Genomic DNA, 26,902 nt, shown 5'->3' with positions numbered 1-26,902 from the left:
TATTGCATACACGAAGTTTTTCTTTGATTTGACCTAGTTTTTGACCATAGATAACCCATATTCTAACTTGACCTAGAATTGATCAAGGCAATCATTCTGACTAAATTTTATAAATATCCAGTAAAATGCAGCCCCTATTGCGTACACAAGGTTGTTCTTTAATTTACAAGCCCGCCCACTTAGCTCAGTAGGTAGAGCGTTGGTCTACAGATCGCGGGGTTGTGAGTTCGATTCTCGGGCGGGGCGTATGTTCTCCGTGACTATTTGATAAACGACATTGTGTCTGAAATCATTAGTCCTCCACCTCTGATTCATGTGGGGAAGTTGGCAGTTACTTGCGGAGAACAGCTTTGTACTGGTACAGAATCCAGGAACACTGGTTATGTTAACTGCCCACCGTTAAATGACTGAAATACTGTTGAAAAATGGCGTTAAACCTAAAACAAACAAATGTTCTTTAATTTGACCGGGTGACCTAGTTTTTGACCCTAGATGACTCATATTCAAACTTAACCTAGATTTCATCAAGACAAACATTCTGATCAAATTTCATGAAGATCCAGTATAAAATGCAGCCCCTATTGCATACACAAGATTTTTCTTTGATCTGACCAAGTGACCTAGTTTTTTATCCCAGATGACCCATATTCAAACTTGACCTAGATTTTTTCAAGGCAATCATTCTGACCAAAATTCATAAAGATCATTTCAAAAGTACAGCCTCTATCACATACACAAGGTTTTTCTTTGATTTGACCTAGTGACCTAGTTTTTGATCCCAGATGACCCATTTTTGAACTAGGCCTAGATTTCATCAAGGCAATCATTCTGACATAATTTCATGAAGATCAGTTGAAAAATACAGCCTCTATCGCATACACAAGGTTTTTCTTTGATTTGACCTAGTGACCCAGTTTTTGACCCTAGATGACCCATTTTTGAACTCTGCATGGATTTCATAAAGGTAATCATTCTGACCAAAATTCATGAAGATCAAATGAAAAATACAGCCTTTATCGCATACACAAGGTTTTTCTTTGATCTCACCTAGTGATCTAGTTTTTGAACCCAGATGACCCATTTTTGAACTTGGCCTAGATTTCATCAAGGCAATCATTCTGACCAAATTTCATGAAGATCAGTTGAAAAATACAGCCTCTATCGCATACACAAGCTAAATGTTGACAGACGACAGACAGACAGACGACGGACATCCAGCAATCACAAAAACTTACCTGCTCAGGTGAGCTAAAGAAAACATTTGGGTGTCATCTGTTGACCACAGGCAGTTAAAAACAGTAGGCACAGGCATTCTTTAGTTGTTGAACAGACAGTTTTTAATATCAAGGTCATTGTGACCTTGACCTTTGATGTACTGACCCCAAAACTGTAAGATTATCTACTGACCAAAGGCACTCATCCTATACAGTTTGACTACTGTAGGCCAGACCATTCTCTAGTTATTGGTATGTTTTACTAACTGAGCTACGGATTGACAGACAACTGAGCAAAACAATTACATCCTCTTGTTCAAAAGATTTATCTTGGTAAATTGATCTTTTATGGAAATAAGGTAATTACTAAATGTTACAGGAAATTAAACAGCTTCAAGAATTTCATCCCTGAAATACTTCTATAGAATCTTTGATACCCAAGCAAACAAATAAAGTAAACACATACACAGTTTTGAGTCATACAGTGACTAGCTTCAACGGAGGAAGAAAACCATTCATGTCCCCCAAGTTGGGGAAAGACCCCATGCATCCCACAAGGTACAGGAAGACCCCATATGACCATCAAGGTGAATAAACCAGGTGTCCCTCAAGGTAGAGGAAGACCAACCGTCCCTTGAGGCATTTTGGTCAACTGGAGGGTATAATCATCATTCTTTCACAAGCCAACTGAAGGACTGTAATGGGTTATCAACAATCTCTAAACCGGCTAAAGTTATTCTTAAAGTGTTACAGACTAAAGATTTTACAACTACATTCATGCATTTTAAAAACACCTCATCCATACACTGCAACCATTCTTTTTTTATATGTATTCAACTATTTTGATATTCACTTTTTATTATTCCTTATATCTTATCCGACATGGTTTTATTTGCGATATCTGAAGCGTGACCATCGTCACGTTTGTACGTGTAGCTGGTGTTGTAATTCATGTCCTATGAAATTCACAGCATGCATTTACAAAAATTATTTTAATGCTATTACATACTGAAACTGATTATAAACTTGTGAAGAACAGTTTTTCTTAAAAAAAATTTCCAACTTTTATCAAATTAAAGATTAGTTCATTAAAACAAGTATAGACATTCGTTCTCCTCAAAAATAGGTGTTTCTCATCTTTTACTGAAACTTTTTGAAGCAACAATAACAAACACCATCCAGTTATTTCAGTATGGGAGAGTCACCGAAAATATACTGAACAAGCGACAACATCCTGCGAATGTTTTAAAATACATTGTCATCTACTTTGGTGTTTTGTTACATAAAAGTCAATTTAACCTTTTAACAGTAGAAGGAATGGTCAATGTTTGTATCTTTTAATGGTGTAATGACAGGTATTTGATATTTTTATAAGACAATGATGATGATTACCGATTCTCTGTATATCTGAATAAAACAAATCCAAATATGAGCTCCATAATCGGTAGTCACGCTTCATTTAGCACTGACAAGTTATACCCTTAATCATCGTGTATATTTCATAAATATAATTATGCAGTATGAAAATCTTGGATAAAATTTTCCAAATGTATAGATGGAGCATCTTAAAAGTCCTTGAGTGTACACAACAGAATAAGTAATTCTCAATAATAAATAACAACTAAATATTCCCATTGTCTAGCTGTCCAATTGTCCCTGAGTAGTCAAGTATCCATGGAAATCATTCAGGCAGCTGGTGTCCAGCATGAAACAGTCTTTCCTGTGAGATTATCTTTGTTTGTAAGAGATGATGATTGTAAAGTCAATGATTATGGATGGTTCCCACAACCAAGTTTGAAACTTGTTCTGTCATTATCATTAAGCTGGTAACCAGCAGAACCATCCAGACTGGTTCCTAATATCAAGTAGTTAGTTTTTGTTTTTCTGCTCAAAAAGCCGACAATCAGCTTTGCTGGATGTGATACGGTGAACCCTGTGATAGTACCTGCTTAACCAAACACATTTTCCCATCAGCCATTTTCTTTCTGTCGAGCCTTGATGATTTCCCGCCTTTCTGCGGCTGTCAAACACGCCGGGGCCTTCATACAGAACAGAGGACAAGGAACATCTGTCTCGATTCCTGCACAATTACAAGTAAGACCAATAAATAACATAACAATTCTCTGGAAATCATCTACAAATAATCTTTTGAAACCATGGAAACTGTAAAATAACACTTCAGGAAAATTTAATACAATTTTAATATGACCAGGAAATAACTGACACAGATTCTTTAGATTGATGTATGGATGTTGTATGAGTATATTCATGTGATATGTATAATATATCATTCTCTGTGGTGATCAGTGTAATTCTTTTAAAATCATATCTTAGGCCTAAAAAAATTGTTTGTTTCTGGTACCCCGACCTACCTAAATTTTTGGACCGGCCCTAGATGTTTTTATGGCATTGGAGATTTTTTTTCAACTTTTTAACATTAAGTTGCAAAACTGCACTTCACTTTTTTATTTTTATGCTTTAAACATGGTCAATGATGTTAGAAATCAACTTAGTGACGCTCTTAAGGCATAACCCCATTATTTGTATTCCTGTTTTGACACAGAACTAATTTCTGAAAAGTGCCACTTAATAAAACAAGAGGGCCATGATGGCCCTATATCACTCACCTGTTATCATTGCACATGAGGACAAGAAGGTCCTCAGAAAAAATATCTAAGTCCAAAGGACAGGAACAACAAAGGGCAGAAATTTAACCAAAAAGAAAAAAAAATCTTACAAGGTATAGATATGTTAAAATACACCTAAAAATTGGAGGTACCATCCATGTTGTACCACAGAAAACTGGTCTCGTGTTTTCCCTATGGCCAATAATAAAAAAGTTACTAAAAATAAGCTATTTATAGTAACGTAAAAAGGGAAGTAATTAAAAAAGTAAATATTGTAAGTGGACAAAAGAAGGATCTGCCAAATAAATCTGTTGACATAAATGAAATTTCAGATCAGTATCTTCATTAGTTATGGAGATATAACAATTTTAATTTGAAATAAAGGGAGGTAATTTGACATAAAATCAGTCCATAGTTATCTACCCTGACTGTCTCAGTCCAACTAATAACAATAATGAAATTTCAAATAAGTCCTGTAAGTACTTACTGATATAAATCCATTTTGATTACAATCAGGGGAGGTACACAGATATAAAATAACTCTGGAACCTATGATTGGATCTGATTTGTCATGGAATCCAAGATTTATTGTTGTTGAAGACATTTTGAAAGTTTGTATCAATTAAAACCATAAATGAAGTCTCTATATGGCTGCAAAAGCCAAAATAGCAAATTTTGGGCCTTTAAGGGGCCATAACTCTGATGGAATCTGGCCAGTTGAAGAAAGGAAGCAAGATCTTATGGTGATACAAGTTTTGTGCAAGTTTGATTTAATTCAAATCATAAATGAAGCTGCTATTATGCAGACAAGGTCAAAATAGTTAATTCTGGCCCTTTCAGGGGCCATCACTCTGGAACCCATAATGGAATCTCGCCAGTTCAAGAAAGGAACCGAGATCTTATGGTGATACAAGTTGTGTGCAAGTTTGATTAAAATAAAATCATAAATGAAGCTGCTATTGTGCAGACAAGGTCAAAATAGCTAATTCTGGCCCTTTCAGGAGCCATAACTCTGGAACCCATAATGGAATCTGGCCAGTTCAAGAAAGGAACCAAGATCTTATGGTGATACAAGTTGTGTGCCAGTTTGGTAAAAATCAAATTATAAATAAAGCTGCTATTATGCAGACAAGGTCAAAATAGCTAATTTTGGCCCTTTCAGGGGCCATAACTCTGGAACCCATAATGGGATCTGGCCAGTTCAAGAAAGGAACCGTGATCTTATGGTGATACAAGTTGTGTGCAAGTTTGGTTAAAACAAGTGAATGAAGTATTGCCATGCAATACAAAGTCCCCTACTGGAAGGCACCTGATTTTCTCTACTGCAGTATAACATAATGAACTGATCTCTGTCAATGATGTATAAACAATATTGTACTACATATACAATATGTTATAACAACACACTTGGATTAAAATGTGCATATATAAAAACCCACAGTTGTTTTCATATTGAATTTTTTTGGCTGATTATAAAAATGTTATCATGTAAGTTATTTATAGTAACAACAAAGGGAAATTAATCTTTAAAAAAAAAAAAAAATCTATATAATATAAGTCCACAAGAAACTCTTTTCCAGGGAGAGATAGGTCAAAATACACCTAAAAATTGGATGTAACATGCATGCTGTACCACAGGAAAGTGGTCTCGATTTTTCTCTACCGCCAGTAATAAAAAAGTTACAATAAAATCTATTTATAGTAAAACAAAGGGACGTAATTCTAAAAACAAGGGTGCCTCATGGTGGTGAACATTTGGTCCAAGTTACATCAAAATCCCTCCATGCATGAAGAAGAAATGTTCCGTACAAAGTCATTCTTGAATTTGACCTTTGACCTCTAAATATGACCTTGACCTTAGACCTAGGGACCTGGTTCTTGCGCACGACATGTTGTCTCATCCAGGGGAATATTTGTGCCAACTGATATCTAAATCCTGCTTTGCATGACAAAGTTATAGACCAGACAGGAAAAAATCCTCTTGACCTTTGATCTCAAAGTGTGACCTTGACCTTTAAGCTAGGGTACTGGGTGTTGCGCATGACATGTCGTCTCATCATGGGGAACATTTATGCCAAGTAATATTGTAATCCCTTGATGGATGACAGAGTTCTGGATCGGACAGGGAAAAAACCTTATTGACCTTTGATCTCCAATTGTGACCTTGACCTTTGAACTAAGGGTCTGGGCTTTGCGCAAGACATGTTGTCTCATCATGGGGAACATTTGTGCCAAGTAATATTAAAATCCCTTCATGGATGGCAGAGTTATGGACGGGACAGGAAAAAAATTCTGTTGACCTTTGACCCCCAATTGTGACCTTGACCTTTGAGCTAGGGGTCCGGGATTTGCGCATGACACGTCGTCTCATCATTGGGAACACTTGTGCTAAGTGATATTAAAATCCCTTAATGAATGTCAGAGTTATGGACTGGACACGAAACAGACCCTGTTCATGCTATGTTAACATTTGACTGCTATGTGTGACCTTGACCTTTGAGCTAGGGGTCTGAAAATTGTGCATGACACATCGTCTTATTATGAGGTACATTTGTGCCAAGTAATATTAAAATCCCTTCACGGATGGGAGAGTTATGGACCGGACAGGAAAAAAGCCTTGTTGACCTTTGACCTCCAATTGTGACCTTGACCTTTAAGCTAGGGGTCCAGGTTTTGCGCATGACATGTTGTCTCCTCATGGGAAACATTTGTGCCAAGTAATATTAAAATCTCTTCATGGATGGGAGAGTTATGGACCGGACAGGAAACAAGAGGGCCAAGATGGCCCTAGGTCGCTCACCTAAGAAACACACCATAACAGTGTAAAACATGTTTGACCTAGTGATTTCATGGAAACAAATATTCTGACCAATTTTCATTAAGATTGGACCAAAAAATTGGTCTCTTGCGATAAAACAAGCATTTTCTTAGATATGACCTAGTTTTTGACCCTAGATGACCCATGTTCAAACTCAACCTAGATTTTATCAAGGCAATCATTCTGACCAAAATTCATGAAGATCAATTGAAAAATACAGCCTCTATCACATACACAAGTTTTTTCTTTGATCTGACCAAGTAACCTAGTTTTTGACCTCAGATGACCCATATTCAAATTCGACCTAGATTTCATTAAGGCAATCATCCTGACCAAATTTCATAAAATCAATTGAAAAAAACAGTCTCTATTGCATACACAAGATTTTTCTTTAATTTGACCTAGTGACCTAGTTTTTGATCTCAGATAACCCATATTCAAACTCCACCTAGATTTCATCAAGGCAATCACTCTGACCAAATTTCATGAAGATCAATTGAAAACTACATCCTCTATTGCATACACAATGTTTTTCTTCGATTTGACCTGGTGACCTAGTTTTTGACCCCAGATGACCCATTTTCGAACTCGGCCTAGATTTTATCAAGGTAATCATTCTGCTAAATTTCATGAAGATCAGTTGAAAAATACAGCCTCTATCGCGTACACAAGGTTTTTCCTTGATTTGACCTAGTGACCTAGTTTTTGACCCGAGATGACCCATTTTCGAACTCGGCCTAGATTTCATCAAGGTTATCATTCTGACCAAAATTCATGAAGATCAATTGAAAAATACCGCCTCTATCGCATACACAAGGTTTTTCTTTGATTTGACCTAGTGACCTAGTTTTTGACCCGAGATGACCCATTTTCGAACTCGGCCTAGATTTCATCAATGCAATCATTCTGACCAATATTCATGAAGATCAATTGAAAAATACAGCCTCTATCGCATACACAAGGTTTTTCTTTGATTTGACCTAGTGACCTAGTGACCTAGTTTTTGACCCGAGATGACCCATTTTCGAACTCGGCCTAGATTTCATCAAGGTTATCATTCTGACCAATATTCATGAAGAATAATTGAAAAATACAGCCTCTATCGCATACACAAGGTTTTTCTTTGATTTGACCTAGTGACCTAGTTTTTGACCTGAGATGACCCATTTTCGAACTCGGCCTAGATTTCATCAAGGCAATCATTCTGACCAATATTCATGAAGATCAATTGAAAAATACAGCCTCTATCGCATACACAAGGTTTTTCTTTGATTTGACCTAGTGACCTAGTTTATGACCCGAGATGACCCATTTTCGAACTCGGCCTAGATTTCATCAAGGTTATCATTCTGACCAATATTCATGAGGAATTAATTGAAAAATACTGCCTCTATCGCATACACAAGGTTTTTCCTTGATTTGACCTAGTGACCTAGTTTTTGACCCGAGATGACCCATTTTCGAACTCGGCCTAGATTTCATAAAGGTAATCATTCTGACCAAGTTTCATGAAAATCAGTTGAAAAATACAGCCTCTATCGCATACACAAGCTAAATGTTGACGGACGACAGACGACAGACGACGGACGACAGACGACAGACAGACGCCGGACGCCGGACATCGAGCGATCAGAAAAACTCACCTGAGCATTGCTCAGGTGAGCTAAAAAGCCCTGTTGACCTTTGACCTCCAATTGTGACCCTGACCTTTGAGCTAGGGGTCCGGGATTTGCACAAGACACGTCATCTCATCATGGGGAACATTTGTGCCAAGTAATACTAAAATCCCTTCAAGGATGGGAGAGTTGTGGACCGGACAGGAAAAAAGCCCTGTTGACCTCCAATTGTGACCATGACCTTTGAGCTAGGGGTCCAGGTTTTGCGCATGATATGTCGTCTCATCATGGGGAACATTTGTGCCCAGTAATATTAAACTCCCTTCATGGATGACAAGAGTTATGGACCGGACACGAAATTGCAGACGGACAGATGGACGGACGGACGGAATGACGGAAAAGTGCATTCCTATAGTCCCTGAAACTGGTTTTCAACCAGTAGGGGACTAATAAAATCATAAATGAAACCACTATCGTGCAGACAAGAAATTGTTGACGGACGGACGCACGACGGGTGATCACAAAAGCTCACCTTGTCACTATGTGACAGGTGAGCTAAAAAACAAGAGGACCATGATGGTCCTGAATCGCTCACCTATTCCCACATGACCCAATGTTGAACTGAGTATGACGTCGTTATTTCTATTATTTGACACAGTGATCTACTTTTTGAGCACATGTGACCTAGATATCATCAAGATAAAAAATTCTGACCAATTTTCATGAAGATCCATTGAAAAATATGACCTCTAGAGAGGTCACAAGGTTTTTCTATTATTTGAGCTGATGACCTAGTTTTTGAAGGCACGTGACCCACTTTTGAACTTGACCTAGATATCATCAAGGTGAACGTTCTCACCAATTTGCATGAAGATCTAATGAAAAATATGGCCTCTAGAGAGGTCACAAGATTTTTCTATTTTTAGACCTTCTGACCTAGTTTTTGACCGCACATGACCGAGTTTCAAACTTGACCTAGATATCATCAAGCTGAACGCTCTCAACAATTTTCATGAAGATCCGTTGAGAAATATGGCCTCTAGAGAGGTCACAAATTTTTTCTATTTTTAGACCTACTGACCTAGTTTTTGACCGCACGTGACCCAGTTTCGAACTTGACCTAAATATCATCAAGATGAACATTCTGATCAATTTTCATGAATATCTCTTGAAAAATATGGCCTCTAGAGAGGTCACAAAGTTTTTCTATTTTTAGACCTACTGACCTAGTTTTTGATCGCACATGACCCAGTTTCAAACTTGACCTAGATATCATCAAGGTGAACATTCTCACCAATTTTCATGAAGATCCATTGAGAAATATGGCCTCTAGAGAGGTCACAAGGTTTTTCTATTTTTAGACCTACTGACCTAGTTTTTGACCCCACGTGACCCAGTTTCGAACTTAAACTAGATATCATCAAGGTGAACATTCTGACCAATTTTCATGAAGATCTCATGAAAAATATGGCCTCTAGAGAGGTCACAAGATTTTTCTATTTTTAGAGCTACTGACCTAGTTTTTGACCTGACCAGACCCAGTTTCGAACTTGATCTAGATATCATCAAGATGAACATTCTGACAAACTTTCATAAAGATCATAAAAAATGTGACCTCTAGAGTGGTCACAAGCAAAAGTTTACGCACGCACACACGGACGCACAGACGACGGATGCCACGTGATCACAAAAGCTCACCTTGTTACTTTGTGAAAGGTGAGCTAAAAATCCAACAAAAAAAAAATACCGGCTGACCTACCCTAATTTTTTTAGCATGTTACCAGAAACAAACATATTCTTTTATTAGGCCATACCAGAAATATTAAATACGCATTTGGAGAAGAGTTAGAACAGTAAACTAAAGGAAACATCAATATTAATTTAGATACATATAGGAACTACTTGATGGCCTGCATTGACATGATCCACATATCAATCTGTGCATTGCTGGATAAACAGTTTAATGAAAACAAGTAAGTTTTGAAAAGCCTTCAGTTCATCTTGAATTACTGCTGTATTTTGAGTTATTAAACCTCATTAATATTCAGGAGAAACAGTGCCACTTTCATTGGGCAAGAACATTTCACGTGTTACGTGGTATGTTTTCATAACATTATTTATTCTTATCTCAATCATGTGACTACGCAAAACAGAATGTCATGTCATGTGACTGCATGCTCCTAACATTTTCAATGTGATGCAGTTAAATGTCAACTGAACTTCATTTCTGAAAGCATGTACAAATCAATGCTGTTATAATAAACCATTTAACACTGTTAATTTCAGAGTAAAATCTGTTTCATTTTGAATTTTTTAAGACAGATACAGAACTTTATAACGCAATAAATTTTTCAGGATAACAAAATGACATATCACAGCTAGAATGACATGAATCCTTGAAACTAGCCTCACCAAGGGCTTCTGATATTCTGTTTCTCAGGATAACAATATTCGAGGCTTCATCACCAGCATATGATATTTATGCATTAACAACTTTTGCCTTTCTGATAAAACAAGGCCACTGCCAGAAAGAGTCTCGACCAAGGGCAACTGGACTCATGCTAGGAGGTTTTATACTCACATTATATTTTTAACACTATTGCAAAAATTAAAATTTTGTTAAGTGGAGGTGCATAAGGAGATGCACAATGGGATGTAAAATGAGTTTTTGAACCATCCAACAAGGTTTCAAAGCAATATATGTAGCAGTTTTTGAGACATTGTAATATTCTTGAATTTTTAAAGGTGTCAAAAAAATCTAAAAAATGCTAATTTCTTCAAGGTCAAGGTCACTAGGGGGCCAGGACTCACCATGGGGCTGTAAAATGAGTTTTTGAACCATCATTCATGGTTTCACAGCAATATATGTAACAACTGTTGAGAAATTGTCATTTTTGTAAGTTTTCAAAGATGTCAAAAAATCCTAATTTCTTCAAGATCAAGGTCACTAGGGGGCCATGCCCCAATTTTACGAAAAAATTTAAGTAATTGCTTGGCTAAGTCTGTTTTTTCAAATGCTTGTTTTTGCCCTTGATGTGTTTTCAATGTTGACTTTTTCATTTTTATCAGAACTGTATATGACTATTTCATAGATCAAAACACAATAATTCTGAATTTTACAGAAAATGATGTATAGAAATAAGAAAACTAATATACTTAAGCAAATACTTAAGTTTGTTATATCGTGCTTAAATAGATATATCATATTTGAGTGACTGAAGTAAGTACTGAAGATTAATACTACTAACCATAGTATAATTTAGCTATAAATAAATTGTTACAGACAAAAATTAACATTAAATAACAATAACTTTAGCATTAACACCATTTTAAAAAAAACAGACTTAACTAATTACTTAAATTTTTTCATGAAATTGGGGCCAGGACTCACCACGTGGGTGTAAAATGAGTTTATGAACCATCATACAAGGTTTCAAGGCAATACATGTAACAGTTTTTGAGAAACTGTCATTTTTGTGAATTTTCAAAGGCATCAAAAAAAAATCTAAAAAATTTACAAGAGATCACAGAGTGATCTTGGCGCCCACCAATGTGCCATTTTTGAGTGTTCCAAATTTCAAGACTTATTGACTAGCTCAAGGTCAAATTTCATTTCCGTACACAACACTGTGCATGTGGTCCAAATTCGAAAGCTGTAGCTTGAGAAATGTGAAAGTAGGTCACTAGATCAATTTCAAGGACAAAGTTCTTTGTATACAAAACTATGCATGTACATAAAGTTTGAAGGCTGTAGTTTGAGAAATTTGAAAGTAGGTCACTAGGTCAATCTTAAGGTCAAAGTTTATTTCGGTACACAAAACTATGCAAGTGGTCCAAATTTGAAGGCTGTAGCTTGAGAAATGTGTAAGTAGGTCACTAGGTCAAAATCAAGGTCAAATTATGCTTCAGAACACAAATCTATGCATGTAGTCCAAATTTAAAGCCTGTACCTTCAAGAATGTGAAAGTAGGTCACTAGGTGAATGTCAAGGTCAAAGTTTGTTTCGGTACACAATCCTATGCATGTGGTCTAAATCTGAAGCCTGTAGCTACAGAAATGTGAAAGTAGGTCACTAGGTCAATCTTAAGGTCAAAGTTCATTTCGGTACACAAAACTATGCAAGTGGTCCAAATTTGAAGGCTGTAGCTCGAGAAATGTGGAAGTAGGTCACTAGGTCAAAATCAAGGTCAAATTTTATTTCGGAACACAGAACTATGCATGTGGTCCAAATTTGAAGCCTGTACCTTCAAAAATGTGAAAGTAGGTCACTAGGTCAATGTAAAGGTCAAAGTTTGTTTCGGTACACAAAACTATGCATGTGGTCCAAATTTGAAGGCTGTAGCTTCAGAAATGTGAAAGTAGGCCACTAGGTCAAAATCTAGGTCAAATTTCATTTCGGAACATGAAAGTATGCATGTGGTCCAAAGTTGAAGCCTGTACCTTCAAGAATGTGCACAAAACCATACATGTGGTCCAAATTTGAAGGCTGTAGCTACAGAAATGTGAAAGTAGGTCACTAGGTCAAAATCAAGGTCAGCTCATGTCAAGGTTCATCTTGCCACTCAAAACCATACATGTGGTCCAAATTTGAATGTTGTAGGTTATTGACAAGAAGATTTTAAAAGCTTTTCCCTATATAAGTCTATATGAACCATGTGACCCCCAGGGCGGGGCCATATTTGACCCTAGGGGGATAATTTGAACAAGCTTGGTAGAGAACCACTAGATGATGCTACATTACAAATGCCAAAGCCCTAGGCTTTGTGGTTTGGACAGGAAGATTTTCAAAGTTTTTCCCTACATAAGTCTATATAAATCATGTGACCCCTGGGGCAGGGCCATATTTGACCCTAGGGGGATAATTTGAACAATCTTAGTAGAAGACCACTAGATGATGTCACACACAAAATATCAAAGCCCTAGGCCATGTGGTTTTGAACAGGAGGTTTTTCAAAGTTTTTCCCTATAAAGTCTATATAAACCATGTGACTCCCAGGGCGGGGCCATATTAGACCCCAGGGAAAAAAATTGAATCATCTTGGTAGAGGACCACTAGATGATGCTTTATACCAAATATCAAAGCCCTAAGCTCTGTGGTTTTGGACAAGAAGATTTTCAAAGTTTTTCCCTATATAAATCTATGTAAATTATAGAAATAAAAAAAGGGCCATAACTCATTAAAATATTGTTGAACCAGTCTGATTTTCAGAGGGACACAACTAGGGTACCAATACATCATTCTGACAAAGTTTGGTCAAAATCCCCCTGGTAGTTTCTGAGGAGATGTGATAACGAGAAATTGTTAACGGACGGAAGGACGACGGACCACAGACGCAGAGTGATTTGAATAGCCTACCATCTGATGATGGTGGGCTAAAAATGCTAATTTCTTCAAGGTCAAGGTCACTAGGGGGCCAGGACTCACTATGGGGCGTAAAATCATCCTACAGGGTTTAAAAGGAATATATGTTGCCATCTCCGGCGCAGGAATTTGGATCGCTTAGTCTCGCTTCCACTAAAATTGGGCGAGACAAATATTGTCTTTGACCTTTTCTATAAATTTGAATTACCTCTCTTTGACCATTAACTGAATATTCTGTTTGCAACATGCAATTTTCATAATGTAAATTGTTTAAACTTAGATATAAATAATCACCTATGCTAAATGCAATGCAAGTCGAACATGGGAGCTATTATTATTATTATACCAGATTTATATAGCGCCCTTTTCATGACAAACACGTTCAAAGACGCTTTACAGCAACAGCAGCCACAGAAGGTGCGAAATCATCCTCTACTAGTACAGACACAGAGCGATCTGACCAGAGGGGCAGAGTGAGATAAAGCCCCCAGAACAGACAGAGAGAACTTTTCAGATACAGACGTATCTGGTTAACTTAGCCTAGCTCTTTTCGAATAGACAGTCTGGTTCTTTAACGTGCCCGGTGTATAGCACCGAATACACGCGAAGCCGTTTTTCCTGGGAAGAACCAGTACAGGCCTATAGTTAGCTGGGAGACACTCAAGAGCATCTCAGAAATTTCCAGTGCCTGGACAGGGATTCGAACCCAGGACCTCTGGATTGACAGTCAAGCGTGTTACCACTAGACCACCGGCCCACCTAATGAGCTGACAATGGATCTACATCTTCCAATTAACTCTAGTAAGTAACTAACGACTTTATCTAACAAGGCTACCCATTGGGTTGGATGTCCCCATCTACCATGTGGGCCTCAAAACTCTTGTTTTTGGGACTCTTTGTCTGACCTACCTGTTCTGAGGTTTCTGAACTTAAAAGACCCCTTCATTTCTCCTGTAGGTGTTTCAAATGTTGAACAGCTGATCCAAGCAAACTTCGCACCTGGTTTCATCACTGGATATTCTCCTGACACACAAATAAACTATGTTTTAATGAATTGTGTACATACATACTGTACAAATACAATGCTAAAATACACTGCTACATGTACTTCCTTTACATGAGAGAACCAATAACAATATCAAAATATACTGCTACTGTATGTGAGAGTATCAAATGCAATGTTAAATACACTGCTACTGTATGTGAGAGTATCAAATGCAATGTTAAATACAATGCTACTGTCTTTATGCAACAGTATGAGTTGCAATGTTAAATACATTGCTACTGTTTTTATGTGAGAGAATCAACTGCAATTTTAAATACACTGCTACTGTCTTTATGCAACAGTATCAGTTGCAATGTTAAATACAATGCTACTGTCTTTATGTGAGAGTATCAAATGCAATGTTAAGGATACTCTAGGGGGTCAATTGACATTTTTTGGACATTTCAAAATTTTTATTTCATATAAATTCATTATAAAAAATTTCCTCTATCAGACCCCACCACCAAAAAAAATGAATTTAAAAAGTCAAATAATAAAACCTTTACTCGATGATTTTCCAGATTAAAGGATTAACAGTAAATATTTGACATGTGTTTACCATAACACCCTTCTGAAAAGAACAGCCAGGCTATAAATTTAGTCGCAGTATTTCTGGACCATCAACTTAGCATTTGATTTCCTGAATCTCAATAATTATAATGTGGTCATCAAAGGCTCTAGTGGGAGCGTTAATGGGAGTTATTGGAGAGGTCTATCAAGACCTCTCCAGTGTTGGCTTTCAAACCAGGAGGATTTAGACTAATCTACTAATTTTACGGCATTAGATTTCACTTTCTAGCGCAAATTACGGTGAGCCAGCCTAAAATGGTCCAATGCGCTTGCGCACAAGTAAGTTTTGAAATCCTCTTTGACGAAAATAATTGTTCGTTTAAAATAAAGAAATATAGTGTAAAACTATTGTTACAAATTTTGGAAACAGTTCAGTTATTAATAGCAAAATATACAGATATATATTTACTATTCTTTGTTCGCAGTATTCAAAGATATGCATATGCATTGAATCACGTTAAAATATATTTTGTTCAATTAAATAAATTTATTGTTTAACTGGTGGTTCATTTGCCCTGTTCGTTTGGGCCATGGAAGATCTGCCAGAATAAGAAAAGCTCTTCTGTTGTGCGTCTTCTGTTTTTAGAAGATCTTCTGTGTCTTCCACCCGATAGTCGGAAGAGTTAGCAGAGATGTTAATCACGTGATCAAAACAGGGCAGCAATTCGACATATAAAAACTTACAAACTGATTAATAAACTAGAAAAATAAAATGTTTAGAATTTCTTTTTCAAATAGCAAATTAACAATAAAAAGAAAAGAATGATATATTTTTTCACTTCCGGCAGACGTCCGTTCGATAGGGATTTTCTTCCAAGCTTTTCTAAAGCTTCTCGGAAGCTATTCTCTTGGTCCCAAACAAATGGGGCAGTTGACAAACAAGCTTGTCAGGTGAGGTTGTCACAAAAATGGTAAGATGCCAATTTGGCAGCTTTCACCAGGGCCAAGTTCAGACTTGGAGCCAAAGACTTCATGTACAATTATTGCAGTGGTAGATTTTGAACATTTTAAAATGAAATTCAGTTACTAGGAAATGCTTGGGTCTACAGCCCTCGGATTGGCGGAGGTTGATCATATCCTGAAGATGACTTATTGATTTTGAGATCATTAGGTTATGGTTACCGTGACCTGGACCAGGAAAACAGTTTCCAGACTATAACCCAAGCCCAGGATCTCTAAACTTGATACGAAGGTTGACCATCACCAACAGAATGATGACCCCTGATAGGTCACAGTGATCTGCATCAGGGAAACTGTTTTTCGTATATAGCACAACCTATTATATAACCAGAGACATAGATAACAATAGTTGAGCAACACTGGACCTCTCCTTGGTTTCTTTTTTAAAAGAAGCCTACTCGTATTGCTTTATGTAACCAAAATTGTATGGGTGACTTTCATCAGGTAAATATAACCAATTTTGACTGGCTGTCATAGTGGAGTGGGCTCATTATTTGTGAATAAGTACTGATAATGATCCTGTTGTGGACCTATTAATACATGGAATGGAAGAGTGAAGTAGTCTTAATTCATTGGCAGAAAAATAAGTGAAGTTCATACTTTGATGAAGGTAGGGCCTAAGGATTAAGTTCTTATTATACATTTTCTTCTTTTTCTCAGAACAGAAATTCACAACTTGGTGAAGTGTTTGATGTGATTCAATGCCTTTATTTATGAAGGAAATTACATAAAAATTGGTCTGTTCCTTTGAAGGGTACTCTATAAAAGTGTATCACATTTTTTTTTAATAAATGAACCCATTCTTGAATTATATCACTTTTAATTCATTGGGGGAAGGAAACAGATACCTCAAAATAACTGATCTGTCTGTAACTCTTTTTTCTGGTAATTAAGGGAAACTTTGTGATACCCATACTGCACACATAATTTTGGCTCATTTGAAGTACTGATGAGAGAGTTGAATCTGTTTGAAGATAACAACAGACTTTTACATATTTTGCTATCTTAGAAGAGTCATGATACATAAAATGTTATTAAAGTGGAATGATGGACATTTCTCAAGTAAAAATCCAGCTGAAATAGATGTGTGTGTAAAAAGTGTGGAGGAAATTATAGCTTTTAACCCAATTTACCAAACTTTTCCTGTTATCAGGACAAAATAATAACTTTCCAAATATGACTTTTCTTATTTTGACTATGGCAGTCTTTTTAAGAAAAGTCGAACTGCACGCAGGAGCTGCTTCCTTTCAACTTCAGAAATCTCTACCTATAGCTAAGGGAGATCAATGCGTAGAAGATTGAAGAAAAGAACTATTATTTTATTTGTCCGGTTTCTTTATTTCTAAAGCATCAACAAATACTTATGCGGCATTATTGTTAATTTAACAAATTTAAATGCACAGCAACCGAAAATTGCTTTTATAAAACATTCACCAGAACACACTATGTGCAGTAAGATGCACATAATTCAGAATTGTGGAGAAAAATCAAGTTTAAGCTGGTCATCCCTCTACTCCTTAGGGTGTCCTTAAAATACACTACATAACTGCTTCTTTTATGTGAGTATCCAATACAATGTTAAAGACAATGCAACTTCCTTTATGTTAGAGTATCAATTCAAATACAATGTTAAAATACACTGTTACTTCCTTTTGTGAGAGTATCAAATACAATGCTAAAATTCACTGCTACTTCCTTATGTTAGAGTTTCAAATACAATGTAAATTAACTGCTACTTCCTTATGTGAGAGTATCAAATACAATGTAAATTAACTGCTACTTCCTTATGTGAGAGTTTCAAATACAATGTAAATTAACTGCTACTTCCTTATGTGAGAGTATCAAATACAATGTAAATTAACTGCTACTTCCCTATGTGAGAGTTTCAAATACAATGTAAACAAGAGCTCTTCAAACACGAAATGCCCCCCTTGATGCATTCAGTAATTGCACAAGGAACAGAAATTATATGCTCACTGTAAACACAAATTCCATTTCGGAACACAAAACTATGCAAGTGGTCCAAATTTGAAGCCTGTACCTTCAGAAATGTGAAAGTAGGTCACTAGGTCAATCTCAAGATCAAAGTTCATTTCAGTACACAAAACTATGCTTGTGGTTCAAATTTGAAGGCTGTAGCTTGAGAAATGTGAAAGTAGGTCACTAGGTCAAAATCAAGGTCAAATTTTATTTTGGAACAAAAAACTATGCATGTGGTCCAAATTTGAAGCCTGTACCTTCAAAAATGTGGAAGTAGGTCACTACGTCAATAACAAGGTCAAACTTTTTTTCAGTACACAAACCTATGCATGTGATCCTTTGAAGGCTGTAGGTACAGAAATGTGAAAGTAGGTCACTAGGTCAAGATCAAGGTCAACTCATGTCAAGGTTCATCTTGCCACTCAAAACTATACATGTGGTCCAAATTTGAATGATGTAAGTTATGGACATGAAGATTCTAAGATTTTCCCTGTATAAGTCTATATGAACCATATGACCTCTGGGGCGGGGCCATATTTGACCCGAGAGGGATAACTTGAACAAACTTGGTAGAGAACCACTAAATGATGCTACATTACAAATCACCAAAGCCATAGTCTTTGTGGTTTGGACAAGAAGATTTTCAAAGTTTTTCCCTATATAAGTATATGTAAACCATGTGACCCCCACGGTGGAGCCATATCTGACCCTAGGGGAATAATTTGAATAATCTTAGTAGAGGACCACTAGATGATGTCATATACAAAATATCAAAGCCCTAGGCCCTGGGGTTTTGGACAAGAGGTTTTTCAAAGTTTTTTCCTATAAAAGTCTATATAAACCATGTGACCCTAGGGGTGGGGCCATATTTGACCCCAGGGAAATAATCTGAACAACCTTGGTAGAGGACCACTAGATTTTGCTACATACCAAATATCAAAGCCCTAGGCCCTATGGTTTTGGACAAGAAGATCAGAAACCATTTAACTGTTCCTGGCCAATGTAACCTTGACCTTTGACCTAATGACCTCAAAATCAATAGGGGTCATCTGCTGGTCATGGCCAACCTAACTATCAATTTTCCTGACACTAGGCCCAAGCGTTCTTGAGTTATTGCCTGGAAACCATTTTACTGTTCCTGGTCAATGTGACCTTGACCTTTGACATACTGACCTCAAAATCAATAGGGGTCATCAGCTGGTCATTACCAACCTCCCTATCAACTTTCGTGACCCTAGGCCTAAGCATTCTTGAGTTATCATCCGGAAACCGTTTTACTGTTCAGGGTCACTGTGACCTTGACCTTTAACATACTGATCTTAAAATCAATAGGGGTCATCTGCTGGTCATTATCAACCTCCCTATCAACTTTCATGATCCTAGGCCCAAGTGTTCTTGAGTTATCATCCGGAAACCGTTTTACTGGTCAGGGTCACTGTGACCTTGACCTTTAACATACTGACCTCAAAATCAATAGGGGTCATCTGCTGGTCATTATCAACCTCCCTATCAACTTTCATGATCCTAGGCCCAAGTGTTCTTCAGTTATCATCCGGAAACCGTTTTACTATTCAGGGTCACTGTGACCTTGACCTTTGACATACAGACCTCAAAATCAATAGGGGTCATCTGCTGGTGATGACCAACCTCCCTATCAACTTTCATGATCCTAGGCCCAAGCGTTCTTGAGTTATCATCCGGAAACGGATTGGTCTACATTCCGACCGACCGACCGACAGACATCTGCAAAACAATATACCCTTCCTTTTTCAAAGGGGGGCATAATTAACTGCTACTTCCTTATGTGAGAGTATCCAATACAAAGTAAATTCACTGCAACTTCCTTAATGAAATATATTATACAAGAGGGCCATGATGGCCCTATATCGCTCACCTGTTATCATTGCACTTGAGGACAAGAAGGTCCTCAGAAAAAATATCTAAATCCAAAGGACAGGAACAACAACGGGAAGAATTTAAACAAAAAGAAAAAAAAAATTCTTACAAGGTATAGACGTGTCAAAATACACCTAAAAATTGGAGGTACCATCCATGTTGTACCACAGAAAAGTGGTCTCGGTTTTTCCCTACGGCCAATAATAAAAAAATTACTAAAAATAAGCTATTTATAGTAACGAAAAAAGGAAGTAATTAAAAAAAATATATATTGTAAGTGAACAAAAGAAAGATCTGCCAAATAAATCTGTTGACATAAATGAAATTTCAGATCAGTATCTTCATTAGTTACGGAGATATACCCATTTTAATTTGAAATAAAGGGAGGTAATTTGACATAAAATCAGTCCATAGTTATCTACCCTGATTGTCTCACTCCAACTAATAACAATAATGAAATTTCAAATACATCCTATAAGTACTTACTGATATAAATCCATTTTGATTACAATCAGGGGAGGTAATCAGATATAAAATAACTCTGGAACCTACGATTGGATCTGATTTGTCATGGAATCCAAGATTTATTCTTGTTGAAGATATTTTGGAAGTTTGTATCAAATAAAACCATAATGAAGTCTCTATATGGCTGCAAAAGCCAAAACAGCCAATTTTGGACCTTTAAGGGGCCATAACTCCGGTACCCATGATGGAATCTGGCCAGTTCAAAAAAAGGAAGCAAGACCTTGTGGTGATACAAGTTGTGTGCAAGTTTGGTTAAAATCAAATCATAAATGAAGCTGCTTCTGTGCAGACAAGGTCAAAATAGCTAATTTGGGCCCTTTCAGGGGCCATCACTCTGGAACCCATTATGGGATCTGGACAGTTCAAGAAAGGAACCAAGATCTTATGGTGACACAAGTTTTGTGCAAGTTTGATTAAATTCAAATCACAAATGAAGCTGCTATTGTGCAGACAAGGTCAAAATAGCTAATTCTGGCCCTTTCAGGGGCCATCACTCTGGAACCCATGATGGAATCTTGCCAGTTCAAGAAAGGAACCAAGATCTTATGGTGATACAAGTTGTGTGCAAGTTTGGTTAAAATAAAATCATAAATGAAGCTGCTATTGTGCAGACAAGGTCAAAATAGCTAATTCTGGCCCTTTCAGGGGCCATAACTCTGGAACCCATGATGGAATCTCGCCAGTTCAAGAAAGGAACCGAGATCTTATGGTGATACAAGTTGTGTGCCAGTTTGGTAAAAATCAAATCATAAATAAAGCTGCTATTGTGCAGACAAGGTCAAAATAGCTAATTTTGGCCCTTTCAGGGGCCATAACTCTTGAACCCATAATGGGATCTGGCCAGTTCAAGAAAGGAACCGTGATCTTATGGTGATACAAGTTGTGTGCAAGTTTGGTTAAAATAAAATCGTAAATGAAACCACTATCGTGCAGACAAGAAATTGTTGACGGACGGACGGACGCACGGACGGACGGACTGACGACGGACGAAGGGTGATCACAAAAGCTCACCTTGTCACTATGTGACAGGTGAGCTAATAAAAAGATTTAACATACCAACAACTCCAGGCCCAGAGACCTCTTCCTCCTTACCATCGCCATCTTTAATATGCCAGAACCGGGATTTAAGCTGACATGCCTGGTCTGGTGGCGTATCTTCTGACATTTCAATCCTAGAAACAAATATATGAAAGAACCAGTACTGTATTATCTTTAATTTTAGCTGACATGACAGGTCTCCTGGTATATCTACTGTCATTTCAATCCTAGAAACAAATATATGTAATGTTATTACATCTTTAATATGCTACCGAGATTCAAGGTGACATAACAGATCTACTGGCTTATATGCCACATTTCGCTCCAAGAGACAAACATAATTTAGTTTTATAACATCTTTAATACACTAGATTGGGATCAGTGAACAGTTTACCTTTTGTTCATAAATGTCAGCACTTGTATGCTACTTATAAGGGAACAGTATGGATCCAGATCAGACTGCATGGATGTACAGGCTGATCCGGACTCATAATAATGGCAAAGTACTGACAATGATTTTCGTACAGAACTGCTCAATTTTTTCCTCCGTGCTGTATTTTCTGCATTCTCTGGTAAGCCGACAGCCATTTTTCAGTCTGCTATTTTAACACAAATGATGACAATATTTGAATTTTTAGGCAGATTCTTGGGAAATGAAATATAAAATACATAAAGAAACCATGTTTAACAGCTCTGCTCTACACTTATACTTACATAATTCTGTAAGCAAAGAAGTGTTGTGGTGGGTAAACTCTGCTCAGCTCAGGTATGAAACATGTTGTTGGTTTTACTGTAATACCAATGTTTCCATCCACACAACCAGGCTCATGGTAAAATCTATACAACAGAAAGTAAAATGTAAACACACAATGTGTAGGTTTTTAGAGTTAAAATCACAGGTTGTGTTTAGCTGTATGACATACAGTTACACTGACACAATCAGATGACAATATCCTGTGTGTGTAGCAGTGTGTTTTCTGGAGCTGCCATTGTAGCTTTCCAGTACCAGAAGCCAATGTGTGGATAGAGTCAATATGAGCAGTATTAACATCGTGTGCAGACTATAACAATGTGAATGCCCATTTTTCAAACAAACACTGACATCATAAACCAATATTCCTTGGAAGCAATGCGTTCTGGACCAAGGTGCACAACTCTGCATATACCTGTAGTATTTTCATTAAATGTTCATTAGTGCAATAGAATTTCATTTCACTTGGTATAAATTTGGTGCTATTTTTAGATATACATCTATATGTACATGTATGATCCACATTATATACATAGCAGAATTAGTGCATATTAAGCACTGACTATTTGAACAATATCTTTTATTTCTGTACATATTTGTGCAATAAAACTACTACAATATGTGGATATAATCTGTGTTTCTAACATAGATAATGATGTCCAGTTATTACACCAAGACAAATCAGTGATTTTTACGACGTGCTATTATAATGCAACTTGGAAATAAGGAAATTCATAAATATTTCCGCACGCTTGAGTCTGGAGTACCAAATCAGCTTACTTTTCAACCCGCTGAAATATCAACTTATACAGTATAATTTCTAAACAGTTTTATCTTATTAAAAACTCAGCTGAAAACCAACTGCTTCATTTGACCAACTTTAACTCTCCAAACACGAATTTGACAAAAAAAAAGAAGAAGGTATTGCGTTTATTTAGACATAAGATAAGATATAAAGGATACACAAATAACTTTTGTTTTCTTTGTCACAGAAAACTCTTACTTGAAAATATGTTCATGAGCAACATAGAAAGAATTTTGCTCCAGTTTGTTGGCATAATCACACAACCATTCCAGAAAAGTTGATCCTGAAATATATTATGATATATTACATGTTTTTCAGTGAATTAAACTGAAACTGAATAATTTGATTAAACGCCTATTTTTATACAATGATATATTCAATGGCGTTGTACATAACAATAATAATAATTTTTATAACAATATTAATAATGACAATAATAATAATAACAGCCTTATTGTAACAAACAGTCATGGCCGCACCCCTCCCCTTGAGGTCATTTTACCCCTATTGCGAATATCAGTGCTTAAAGCATCACATGGTATGCCCAGACGAGCTGCATATAGAGGTTCAAACCCCTGAATTACTGAAATATAAACATATGGTAATTTCAGTGAAAAAAGATCAAATATATTTTGTACTCATTGCACATGCCAAATGGTAAAATTTGGTTAAAACCATTAAAAGGACAGAACATAAAATGAAAATTTATTTGTTTTACATGTAAGATCAAATTGTCTTTCACTTGCGGACACCAGATTTTACATTTTCACTCATGAATTAATGTGCCAGTCCTGAAAATACTGCATCTGGTTTCACTCAGTGTAAGAAACTATGTTCTATGTTCTTACACTGAAAGAACAATATCAGTATTCACTAAATCGGTATATTGTTTAGAAATTAAATGTTTAACAGTTCTTATCTTAATCCACTTAACACAACAGGAAAGTAGGAGTTAAATAATAAGCTTTAACTAAGATCATCCTGTACATGGCAAAAGGGAAAAAGTTAATAAGAAGCTAACACCTAGAATATCCTTTACACAGTAAGAAAATAGGAATTAAATAACTTTGTTATGTGGGAATTTATGGATTGTAAAACAATTAAAGGGCAATAACTCTGGTTACAGAAGTGATCCTGATAAAAGCTGCTTGTGTACCACTACCTTAGTGGTCTACATTTGTGTAAAGGTTCCTGAAGATCCATCATACAGTTGAAAATCCCTACTTTTTCAAAATCATGGAGAGAAACTCTGCTTTTACTGGGTCAAGGGGGATAATGCTAAATGTGAGCAAAGGTCATGTGCTAATTAATAATTATGCGAGGTTTGGTGATTTTTAGCTAAAATAATATTTTAATTACAAACATTTTCATTTTTTAAAAAACTAAATCAAGAGGGAAAAAAACTCAGCTTAACTGGGTCACTTGGTATAATACCTTATGTGAGCAAAGGCTATGTGCTAATTAATAAATTTTATTTTTATGAGGTTTGGTGATTCTAGCTAAAATACTTTTTGAATTATAATCAATTTCAGCTTTTGATGTATGGATGGACGAACAGACAGACAATGCCAAAACAATTTGGCAACTGTCCATCAAACAATTAGATATAGCAACACAAATATCACTTACGTCTATCAACATTGTGATAAAACAACATAAGTATGGCAACTGTTTATCAAACAGTGAAATAAAAAAGACCTTGGAAATTACCCAAAATTCTTAAGTTTGTGAAATTGAAAGTCTTACCACTAAATTTGCTAGGCTTCAAGGTTGATAAATATAGTTGTTACACCTACCCATTATGAAACAGTCTGGAGAAGGCCTATCTGGGTCATGCATGAATGAGTACACATATCCCTCACTGAACCCTCCTTGACCTGATATAGTTATAAGTTGTGCAGCCTTACAGACCTGATCCAGGGACAGGAATGCACAACCCGCTAATGGTCCTTCTGTCTGAAAGTACAGCATGGTGAAATAATTCTGTTGAAACATTTAAAAACTTGCATTTTGGAGGCAATTTCAACTAATTAACAAAAGCATGAGATTCATGTGGGAAAAGACAAGATCTGATCATGTTTTGCCCTTAAAAGATCCTACATTTTAATCAATATGAATACTTGAATACTACTTATCACATATCATGGCAGAAATATTTTGAGAGCTATGAACTGGTAAGAATATTCTGTTTCTATGAACTTAATTCAAAGCACATTTTAAAATTCTTTCTTATTTATAGATGCAAAGTATTTATTATATAACATGAACTGATGACATCCAACTGCATGGATTAATCTTAAATGTATCAAGGACACTTGTCCACAATTATCTAACTAAAGTGGCAGTCCATAAAACATGCTAAACTCTATCCCATATAGAAGCAACAAAACAAGTTCTATTATCAAGTCTGATAAGAAATCAGCAAGTATGACAATGATAATTCACAGTCATTTCGATTTTGGCAGGGAACAGTGACCAAAGACTGGTTTTGTATGTTTTATTCAGTTTATGAAACATAACAAAGATAACTTACATTTGTCATATTTTAAGCTGTCATTAAACTAGATCATATATTGAAATGCTGATCTATCACTATGATATTTTGAGTATCATATTTTTGTCCAAAAAAAAAATGGCATACCTGGTATGAATTTTTCATTTCCTCAAGTGGTACCAGAGAATCTGTCCTTATATGTGTAGAAATCATACAGCCACCCATCAAACTAAAACAATGGCAATAAAAACATGACAATAATTGTATGAAAACATGAATTAAACTTAAATGTCGCAATTTGAACATGGATTCCACAAATTGTCTTGATGAGATGAATACTGGAACAGCATTTCAAGAAAATCCTTCATGGGGTTTAGAATATATGGACAGAACATTTAACTAGAAAGATGGATGGAGAGACAAACAACATGAAAACTACAGTATAAGTGGTTTCTTCTGCAGAAATAAAATTTATACTATGTCTACGAACTGCCATGTAGCGCAGACATTAATTTTCCCATTATTTTTTGTTCTAAATACACGGTAATCAATCATGGCTTCAATATTTGCTACAATATATCAACAATCTGATATGGAAAACAAATAAATAGTAATTCTGTCAATGACTAAAAAGTAAAAATTTGGGATGGGAACGAATACTGAAATCAATATTCGAATATTCGGTTTGCCATATTCGAATATTCAGCATGTTTTTATGGAACTTTTAAATTTTTATTAAGTGATTGGCATATACACAATATATTCCGCTGTTTAAAACGTGAATCATCGTACGTAATAAGGCCTAAAAATGCTTGTTTCGGGTAACCCTACCCTACCTAGTTAAACCCGCCGACCCTAGTGTTTTATTTCACGACTCTGTGAGTATAATCATGAACATATTTAACAAATTCAGATTTTGAGAAGAAACATTCAAATCGATTAAAATTTAGACCGTCGCAACTTTATCTAAAAATAGCAGGTCGTCCAATTCAAGCACGTGTCGCGCTGTTGTATTACCGCCGCCATTTTGAAAATCTTCAATCGGCGTGTAAAAAGCCGACAAACTTAACGAAGGCAGACTAAACCTCCTTCAACATGATCATATATTATTTCTTGATTTTATTATAAACTACTTCAAAATTTACTTCAAATACGGCCGATTGCCCGGGCGCTGTGGATGAAAACCGTTTCAGTGGACGGT

The 26,902-nt window shown here is 36.3% G+C and overlaps 1 protein-coding gene across 1 annotated transcript in view; it reads right to left on the bottom strand.

Moving 5' to 3' along the window:
• Positions 1-2,187: 2,187 nt before the first annotated feature.
• LOC123552119 (F-box only protein 3-like) overlaps positions 2,188-26,902 on the bottom strand; it is a 33,707-nt gene continuing 8,992 nt past the window's right edge. The window contains exons 6-12 of the mRNA XM_045341511.2: positions 25,849-25,930; positions 25,004-25,163; positions 23,406-23,490; positions 22,366-22,488; positions 21,670-21,785; positions 14,547-14,660; positions 2,188-3,294 (exon numbers count right to left, since the gene is read on the bottom strand). Of these exons, the coding sequence (XP_045197446.2) occupies positions 3,185-3,294; positions 14,547-14,660; positions 21,670-21,785; positions 22,366-22,488; positions 23,406-23,490; positions 25,004-25,163; positions 25,849-25,930 (790 nt within the window). The 3' untranslated portion in view covers positions 2,188-3,184. The remainder of the gene's footprint in view (positions 3,295-14,546; positions 14,661-21,669; positions 21,786-22,365; positions 22,489-23,405; positions 23,491-25,003; positions 25,164-25,848; positions 25,931-26,902) is intronic.

This window comes from Mercenaria mercenaria, chromosome 4 (genome assembly GCF_021730395.1).
Source record: "Mercenaria mercenaria strain notata chromosome 4, MADL_Memer_1, whole genome shotgun sequence".
Taxonomy (NCBI): Eukaryota; Metazoa; Mollusca; class Bivalvia; order Venerida; family Veneridae; genus Mercenaria; species Mercenaria mercenaria.
This window is presented reverse-complemented; position numbering and strand designations above follow the sequence as displayed.